At 40.7% G+C, this 9,974-nt stretch overlaps 1 protein-coding gene across 7 annotated transcripts in view; it reads left to right on the top strand.

Moving 5' to 3' along the window:
• ttll5 (tubulin tyrosine ligase-like family, member 5) overlaps positions 1 to 9,974 on the top strand; it is a 58,145-nt gene that overhangs the window by 1,057 nt on the left and 47,114 nt on the right. For 5 of the 7 annotated variants that reach the window (XM_005476912.4, XM_019348607.2, XM_019348606.2 and 2 more), the window contains exons 1-12: positions 143 to 265; positions 869 to 1,002; positions 4,234 to 4,340; positions 4,447 to 4,529; positions 5,292 to 5,398; positions 5,612 to 5,742; positions 5,876 to 5,958; positions 7,411 to 7,480; positions 7,568 to 7,652; positions 9,350 to 9,451; positions 9,565 to 9,656; positions 9,839 to 9,946. In XM_005476912.4, the coding sequence (XP_005476969.1) occupies positions 944 to 1,002; positions 4,234 to 4,340; positions 4,447 to 4,529; positions 5,292 to 5,398; positions 5,612 to 5,742; positions 5,876 to 5,958; positions 7,411 to 7,480; positions 7,568 to 7,652; positions 9,350 to 9,451; positions 9,565 to 9,656; positions 9,839 to 9,946 (1,027 nt within the window). In that variant the 5' untranslated portion in view covers positions 143 to 265; positions 869 to 943. The other 2 variants (XM_019348605.2, XM_025901033.1) reach the window with 2 other exon arrangements.

The following is a 9,974-nucleotide window of genomic DNA, read 5'->3' as shown; positions in this document are numbered from 1 at the left end:
AAGCAAACACATCATATAACAGTATCAAAATATAAAGAACATATGAAGGAAATCACTCTTTGTAATATTTCTATTGAAATGTTTTTTCCTATTTATTTTAAATGTACGGGCAGTTCAAAATTTCGTCACGTGGATCAATATTGTCGCGCGCATGCGCCTTTCTCTGTTGCTATCCACTTGTTGTAGTTACAGGAAGATTAACGGCGATTGCTGGCCCTGGCGATACCAACTAGCTTACTGTTAGCAGCCTCCACAGAAATACAAGGCAAGTTTTTGTGGTCCGGGGTGTAGTGGTTAACTCATTTGCCTTGCATGTGAAAGGTTCCCGGTTCGTTTCCGGGAGGAAACACAAACCCAGCCTCAGAGTGTTATAAGCTAATGTACTCTCAAGTGCTGGTCCCAGCCCAAAGGAAGGGCATCCGCGCGTAATAGTCAAAATACGCGGATCTATTTGCTGTGGCGATCCCTTGGGAAATAAGCGAGCAGGCGAAAGTACCTTCTTTCTGTTGCTGTGTGTATTTGTACGTCATTATAAAAACCTCAGTGGTGTCCAACTAAGCAGACTTTGCGTAGTTGACAACGCATGCAGACATAAAAGTAACGCTTTATTTAGCTATTAGCAGTTTGGTTTTGTCTTAACCATAGACTGTCTATAACGTGTTAAGATGATTTCACTGCCACAGCAGGCAGACTTAGAAAGCAGCAGCTGTTCTCAGGTGAGTGCATGCTAACTGTAATTCACTGTAGGACGATGTTAGTGTTGCAGTCTTCGTGTTAAGCTGTCGTGGAGCAGGGTGTTATTAATACATCGGCGTTTTTATGAGCTCATCTTAGAAGTGACTGTTGTGTTTGCCCTTGGATGTTGCAGATGCCAGGGTAAACACTAGATACTTGGTCCCACGAAGATTTCTCCGGGCAGATCGTCCCCCCCTTTGCAGTGAAAATGCCAGCCGTGATCCGGGATAAAGAGGACTCTGAATCCTCCTCAGAAGACGAGCAAGAGTAAGTACAAGTTACCAGTTCATATTAATATGTCTGCTGCAGAATAAAGGACAGCCTGTGATCTAAACAGAGTCAAGGTCAGAGGTTATAGAAGCGCCTGGGATTATCTACTTTATATCACAAATAAAACAAGCTGCCTCAAATCTGTCTTTTCTCATTTTTTTCTCAAAAAAAGCAACAACTCTCTCAATCAATGCTATTGGTGCCTTGGTTTGAGTATTTCGTCCTTCAAGAGGAGCTACTCTTGCTTGTTTGCAGACACACTGGAGAAGAGTAGGATATTGCTCACAGTCCCTGCAATCCCTGTGGGACTTGGCAAGTCAGTTAACTTCTTAGCCTACTGATCCTCTTGGCATACTGCATAAGATTTCCAAATAATACATCTTGTAATATGACATTATGGTGAACTAAAAGCATTGTTCATTTTCTCTCTCATTGCAAGTTACCAAATCAATTGAAGGTGAAATGTAATCGGTGAGGGATTACAGAAGATGTCCTAAGCTCTGTTTAATCATTTATGTCAAGATACATGCAAACAAAATGACACTGTCAGGTGTCTTTCATTCTGTATAATTGATGACTGTCATTTAGAGAAATGAGTATATAGCCCTCTGCGTGGATGCACCAGCTGGTCTTTGCTTTCTTGTCTCGGTCTAATAATTCCCTCTTAAGCCGTGCTTAGTCATACCTTTCTGGGTTCCACTGTATCTGCTTTTAGGCTCCATCTCCTAAATTAGTTTGGATTGCTTAGAGTTAGCATTTAACCTTCAGACTACCAACGCTGCATTTATTGACATGGCAGTAATTATGCACTGAGATGCTACAACATGGTTGTTCAAAAATATCTACCACATCTCAGTTCCATTGCAAGAGTAATATTGCAGTAGTTTTTTTTTTTTTTAATGACTGCTGTCTGCAATATTTTACTTGCACACAAAAAGTCTTGACACCATGAAAGAAGTGTTGACCTTCCTCAAAAACACAAAAGGAAAATCACCATGACTGTGGTAAAAGGACAGTACTGTTTTGGTAGGAAAATGAGAAATAGGTGCAGTGGTTTACTGAAACAGCAAATACACAAGGTAATATAGTATATAAAGCAAAAACAAAGTTTTTACAATTCTAAAGAGCTTGAAAGTCATATTTTCTATGACTGCCTTTGTTCTTCAGCACAGCCTGAACTCTATTAGGCAAGTTCCAGGCATCTTGAAGGACATCCAAAGCTTTTCTTTGGATGCCTTTTGTTCTGTTCTCTGTCAAGATGATCCCACACTGCTTCAATAGTGTTGAGGTCCAGGCTCTGGTGAGACCAATCCATGACTGATAGTGTTCCACTGTTGGTTTTTTAATCCAGGTATACTTGTACTGCCTTGGCATTGTATGTGGAATCATTGTCATGCTTAAAAATGAAGCTGTTTGCAATCAGATGCTTTTCAGATAGTATTTTATTGTAGATGAAAATGTGAAACCACTTTTCTTTGTTTATAATTACATAAAAGATCCACAACATCACTGGCTGAAATGTAGCCCCAAACCCTGACAGAGCCTTCGATGTGTTTTACAGATGGCTAAAGACAATTCAAATTCTGGATTCATCACTCCATAAAGCCTGTTGCTGTGCAGTTCTTTTGAATTTTGGCATTTCTCTGTCCTTTCTCCCTGTTTCTCTTTCTTAAGACTGGCTTTTTGAAAGCCACCCTTCTACTGAAACCATTGCTAATGAGGGCTTGGTTTAGAGTAGCAGATCAACTGAAGAGCCAGATGCATCTCTCAGGTCGTGTGTCAGATTTTTACTGAAAGCCATGTCCTATTCCTTAATGAACATTTCATCTGCTGTAGATAGTTTTTTAGGCCTGCCACTTCTTTTTTTTTCTTATTTAACTTATCCACTTTCCTTTTTAAGGACACGCTGCACATCACGCTACACAAACAGTTCAGCTAATAGCTCTTTGGAAACAACACTGGTTCATGCCCTGAGTTTGTTGCCTTTTAATGCTTGCTTGATTTATCAGTCAGTATTATAGTGAGCAAAATGTAAAGAAATTATGTACCAGTTTTTCTTAAGTTCAATTTAAAATGGACAAAAATAACAGGAGTATGCACAGTTTCACTTCACTAAGGATGTAGTCTTTGCCTTGCAGTGTATGCGGACCTTCATGCCGCATGAGACGACTACATAGTATAACATTACAGGCTGACACAAAAGATGCACAGCACACATACAGGTGAATCCATCCATTGGAAACCTACCGTGGCCGAAACACAAGTCTACAGCACAGGGCTTTATTTCAACTTTTTATTGAATTTAATAAAAACAGAAATATCATAATCATGAGAATAAATGTTTCACAAAACGCACCCTGCACGTGCTGATAGATGTCTGTCAGATAAGCCGTTCTATTTAAAATAAGATAAGATATACTTCATTTAGCCCGTGTGCCAAAACATTAAAGACAACTTATAACAAGTTTAAATAAAGTACAATAATGCAGTAAAAGTGGGACTGGAACCAAAGTGTAATAGAAAGAAATGTCAGTTCCTCTTTGAATTTTACTGTTACAAATATCAACAATGCTTTAAAAGTACTAACATTGCACGATCATACTCAGAGATGATGGTGGTGATGTTAAGACATTCTTCTGTATAAGATCTTAACATCTTGTGTGTATACAGGTGTCTCGGTAGTCTCGGTGATGGCTTACGCTCATGATAAACAACAAGCTTAAATACTATCAAAAGACTCCTCTTAACAGTGAGCAACCCAGCCGTGTCAGTGCGATAATCTGCGATATTGTCTCACATACCTGGGTACTTAAGCTAAGGGCAGCAGTTGCTTGCATGCCCCACCTCTTCCCGTTATCAAGGCTGGTCATACCTGATTGAGTTCTACTCCATCATCATGTCACCTTATCTTATTTTGACCCCCTGATAAGCAGGCTGTATCTGGTACTATGAGACATTCTCGACTTTTACAAGGGCATTTTGAGTACTGTACATGGGTTTGTTATTGCCTGGGACCTCACAAAGCTCTGTGTGGTTCTGCCTCTATCTGCTTGACTGAAATAAACACCACGTCACGAGGCATTCCCGCAGCCTTAGGTAAGATGCCCATATAGATCAGTTCATGTCATCCTGGAAGATTTTGGGCACTGAAATTCACCCCAAAGTGCATCTCTGAAACTTTGCTCCTGTTATTTTTATTAAGTGTCTGTATAATTTGTCACCCACTAGAGACCATCCCTGCATCTCATGGGGCAGCCTTAGCAAGACCATCCCGATTCTCCTCTTTGTCCCTGAAGCTGTTGTTTCAAAAGATGGAAGCATATCTTCTGTTGGAGGTACAGTGCAGAGTAATAAAAATGACATTTTGGGGAGAATAAAAATGTCAATTTGGAGCCTATAAAAGTTCAATGCTAAGAATATCTTGTTGTGCTATTTTCACAGAACGATATAATATGGCCTTCAAGATCGTGCGCACAGAGAGCCGCCTGGTACGAGAAATACTCACCAATCACGGATTCCATGAGGTAATGTTCTCACTTAAATCATACAACTTTAACAGATAATCTTGTAAAAATACATTGTTTTTTTTTCTTTCTTTTTTTTTGCGGTACATGCAATTGTAGGATACGCTTTACTGTAGGTCTGTTAATCTTCATTTGACTGCTGGTGACAAAGCCCGGGAATGCACCCATGGAAAAAAACAAAATGACCTCAAAAAGCATTTATCTGGTTTCACGAGGGCACACAATCCACGTTATTGCTCTCTCCAAGCAGCTACAATTAATTCCCTTTTTATTTCATTTCAATGCTTCTCGACTCCTGCTAACCCATCATCAAAAGGCAGACGAGTGTCTACCGCAGCCCGGACAGAGCCAAACTTTAATAAGCCTTTATTGCAAACATCTGGCTCTCCACGGGACACAGACAGAACGGCCATGTGAATCCCGCCTCCTAACAAATTGTTGGAAAAAAGCACAAAAAAAGAGATAAAATAAGATGACAGTGATGGAAATCTGTGAGCTGGCCTTCCCTTTTGACATCATGTCAAAAGCGTAGGTCGTACAGTAGTTCGTCGGGTTAGTGATGGAGTAATGGTGGCGGTGCTGGAGTCTGTTTCTTAGATTCAGCCGAGCAATCAAACGTGATGGACGTCAGAATACGATGCTTCTGTTGGTGGCTGGAAACTCTTTTAATGATCCCTTTGCTGGTGTATTTTACTTTTTGTGCGCTAAATCAAAATCATTTCATCTGGCTTGTCTGCTCAGTTCAGTCTTGCTGTTTTTCAGGTTCACCCAAACAGCAATGACTTCAACCTCATGTGGACAGGGTCTCACCTCAAGCCTTACGTACTACGCAGCCTTCAAGACTTCCAGAAGGTCAACCACTTTCCCAGGTATAATAGAGGTTTCAAATATAGAGTGTGTTTCCACTGTTTCCTCTGTTATAAATATCGCTGTATGAGGCAATGTGTTTGTTGGCTTTCGCTTGCAACGTGCGATTTATTTGGGACCGATGCCTTTATGAAGCATGAAGTGAATCATACCGTCAGGCCCAGGGTGTTCTGTAGCCGTTATGTGTTCCTATATTTGTTCTTCCACACGTCCAGATCGCACGAACTGACACGCAAAGACCGTCTCTATAAAAACATCCAGCGAATGCAGCAGACTCATGGCTTCAAAAACTTCCACATTGTTCCTCAGACCTTTGTGCTTCCCGCCGAGTACCAGGAATTCTGCAGTAAGATACCACCCACACATAATCCTGTTCGTCTTAGCAGGGCTATATTTATGACATGTTTACAGTCATTTTAAATGACTTCAATTCTCAGCGTTTCCTGCTTTCCTCTTCTTCTTTTCTTTCTTTTCCTCAGATTGCTTTGCCAAGGACAAGGGCCCGTGGATAATTAAACCAGTAGCATCTTCAAGAGGACGAGGTATCTACTTGGTTAGCAATGTGAGTTTATTTTATTCTTAGACTTCTGTGCCTTTTGATCCTTAAAATGTGAACACTTCACACTTTTCTCTCCTTTCATTTTCCCCTCTCCCCAACCGGTCACACCAGATGGCCACCCTCCCCTGAGTCTGCTGCCACGGCTGCCAAGTGCTTGTTCATAGGAGATAATTGGCTCCCTGGTCTTCTGTCTGTAGTGTTGTAGTGTTTTCCTTAACATTAAATATCTGCTGTGGCTTTTACACTGTTTTAAACAGCTCTGAGTCTAATTACATTTTTTAATTCTAAACTTCAGTTGTAAAAACTTTTGGAGGACTTCAGTGATATAATAAAGATAATTTGACAGAAAAATACTTCCACAAATTCCACCTCGCTGTTCGTTCTTGGAGCTTTGTGGCGTCAAAACTGAGTGGTCAATGAGGAAAAAAGAAAGCAAATTAGTGGACTTTGTGTTGCAAGTATGCTGCCAATCTAGTGTTCTTGAAAGTTTAAGAGTAAACCTTAACCTTTAAGTAAAGTAATTTTGAATCACAGTTATAATGCAGAAACTCCAGCAACACTTAAGGGAAGAGGAACAACTTTATTGACTGACCAACGCGTTTCGGCTTGTGGCGTTCATCAGGGTCATAGGCCACAAGCCGAAACGCGTTGGTCAGTCAATAAAGTTGTTCAGTCAGCTCTTCTGTTGTGTGTGTGTGAATAAACCATGTGCAAGCATGAATTCGCATTAAGGGTAAAACCTTAGTGGGAGTTAACTATAAGCACACTGACATAAAAAAGTACCGTGTGAACTCAAACAGTCACTTGGCCAGATGTTATCTAAGTGTGGGGGTTGCACTGATACAGCTGTCTTCGAAGTAAGTATCAACCAGCGTTTCAGACATTAATAAGCTTCGCGGAGTAAATCACACACTTTCAAGGCCCCGGGCTCTTGGAGGAGCTCAACAAGGTTCTCACCCTTGGAAAACATGTGCACGATTCTTCTTCTTCTCAGGCATTTTTATGAAACAGTGGAAAGAATGTCAGAGCGATATTTGGAGAAAAGAAAGAAATACGTTCATCTTTTTTGCTTTGCTTTTTCTCTGAACTGTAGCCAGCGCTGAGGTTACTCCAACTCCCCCCCCCCTTTACCCCATCTCTTCTCAACTTCACCACCTGCAACACATTTCAACCTCATAAATGACCCATCTCCCACCACCAGATTGTGTTTTTATAGGCTGTTATTGAAGCTTGACCCGCTATGACCAGCGTCACCGAAACTTTTCTTCATCTTATTATCCTTTGATGTTTATGGTTCACTGCAGCGTCTCGTCAGCCCAATGAACTTGAGTATTTAATGCAGTTCTATATGAATCACTCGTGGTGTTGTAGCTTTAAACTCGTGATAAAATACTGCCCACATTTTCTTCTATGTTCATCATATCTTCTTTTGTGCGTCCTGCTTCTCATCTGCAGCCAAATCAGATTTCCATGACTGAAAACATTTTGGTGTCTCGGTATATTAATAACCCACTACTCATCGATGGTGAGTTGTTACGGTTATATTTTTGCTATTTTTTGACAGATTTGCACTGAACAATTTTATGACTTAATCTAATTGTTGTTTTTACAGGGTTCAAGTTTGACGTTCGTTTGTACGTGTTGGTAACGTCTTACGATCCTCTCCTCGTCTATGTGTATGAGGAAGGCCTGGCTAGGTGAGTGTTTGTACCTTTGAAATGGTGACTAATACAATAGAAGCTAACTCCTGGTGCTTTTACATAAGAGTTTATGTTGTCTTTTTGGTATCCATCCATCCATACATCTTGCTGTTTATCTGCTTCTAGCTGATAGAGGCGGTAATTTAAACAAATATATTAAACAAATATATAGAGACTTCCCTTTCTCCAGCCACTTCCTCAGCTCTTCTGGGTGGGGATACCGAAGTGTTCCTGATTTAGCTGAGAGACACATTCTTTTCAGTGTGTCCTGGCTCTGCCCCAGGTTCTCCTACTGGTATACCCCAAGACACCTCACTTAGGAGGCACTCACAAGGCTTCTTATTTAGAAGTCACCTTAACTTGATGAGATGATCAAAGTCTTCACTTATATTTTTTTGCAACTGAAAAATAACAGTATGTTACGTCTTTATGATTCAAACAGCTTGTCAAGATCTACAAGTATTTTTAACTTTCACTGCATTTCCACTCTGTGTTGTTTGCTGTTGCTGGCGTCACCACATCACGATGCATTTGATTGAAAAAATTGGCTGTTTAATAATTTCATTGCAGTTTGCACACTTTGCAGAGTCATCCAGTGTGTTGAATTTGACTTTCTAGTTGGACAGTTCTGGCTGCATGGCACAGATAGAACAATAAATCACCATCATCTTCACATCCACTCACCACATTTTTTACTAAATATAAGTTCTTTCTCTCTGCTACAACCACCAGTTATCAATTTAAAATTCAGTGATGTGAGACTGTCCTTGCCTCTCACTCTGTCAGCCCTGTGAAGGATTAGCCAGCTGTCCTCTTGGCCTCTGACAGTTTGAATAGGCTCCACTAAGATAAATAAGTGGTTGACCAACATGAAACTTCCTGTTTATATGTGTCACGTTACATTTGGTTTTTGTGCCACGTTGCGTGTTGTTAAGGAAAACCTTGTTTATTATTATGGCACTCAGTGTGTACTGTGAGATCCAGCGGGACTGTGAAACACTACATTCATCTTCCTTTAGCACCCACAAGAGGGCATCCTAAACTTTGCAGACTGCCTGTGTGGAGCGTGTGGCTTTGGCCACTTTGAAACAAAGCGCCCTATTGTTTCACTTGTAGGATGTGCTAATCAAATGTTTGCTGATTGTGACATTGTTCAAAGCTCATATCTATCACGACTTTATGTAATTGCGCTCGAGTTATTAGGCCTGGGTGCTCAGAGCAATAATAATTTCTTTAAGAAAGAAAAGGCTATTGTCAGACACGGGTGGGTCAGGAGAGGGTTGATGATTTATAGAATGACTGGCTCCTCACCTCGCTCTGATAGAGGTGCGTGCTCATGCTGGAAACACAGTGCCACTTCCCTCTTATTTGCTGGCTTCATTATCAACTGTTTTCAGTAAATCATGGCCGAATCTTGAATCCCACTTTTATCTCCTGACATTCCTTCACATGTGTTGGTATTCAGGTACATGGTGTGTGCCAAAGGAATTCTCATTATTGAACATGTGGCATCCACTCCTCTCAAACACTGCCAGAAACTAATCTCTTTCCCAAGTGCCCTTATTATTTATAGTCAAGTGTCTTATGAATGTGGATGTTACGGCACATGGATATGTAGGGGAATAGTTGGATTACGTAGAAGGATTTTTTTTCCCCTTCTTCCTCTTGTGTAAATAAACCCTGCTCCTTCACAGATTTGCCACAGTTAAGTATGACAGGACTTCAAAGAGCATCAAGAACACATTCATGCACCTCACCAACTACAGTGTGAACAAAAAGAGCAGTGATTATGTCAGGTAAGTCCCCTCAGTGATCAAAATACAACGCGGTGCTGTTACGGGAAGGCTCCCCCTCTGACTCATCCATTTATTACAGCTGGAGTGTTTGAAGCTCATTTCTTTCTTTTCAGTTGCGATGACCCCGAAGTTGAGGATTATGGGAACAAATGGAGTATGAGTGCAGTGCTGAGGTATTTGAAGCAGGAGGGGAAGGACACCACATGTGAGTTAGACCTTCACCTTGTTCTTTTCATTTTTAGTATCCATGCAATGATGACAGAAGTAACTTTTAACTCCTTTGCAGTTCAATTATGAGTTTTATCGAATCATAAAAATAGTGTGTGGAGTGCTTTAATCTGTTTTCTTTTTTTAATATCTTATTTTGCTTTAATGTTTCTGTCGCAGCGCTGATGAAACAAGTTGAGGACCTCATTGTCAAAGCTGTGCTGAGCGCTGAGCTACAGATCGCCACCGCCTGCAAGACATTTGTTCCTCACAAGACAAACTGCTTTGGTAATCATTTCTTATTCTTCTTAAAACT

The sequence above is a fragment of the Oreochromis niloticus genome, linkage group LG19 (genome assembly GCF_001858045.2).
Source record: "Oreochromis niloticus isolate F11D_XX linkage group LG19, O_niloticus_UMD_NMBU, whole genome shotgun sequence".
Lineage (NCBI taxonomy): Eukaryota > Metazoa > Chordata > Actinopteri > Cichliformes > Cichlidae > Oreochromis > Oreochromis niloticus.
The sequence above is the reverse complement of the archived record's forward strand: the minus strand, read 5'-3'. Positions and strand labels throughout refer to the sequence as shown.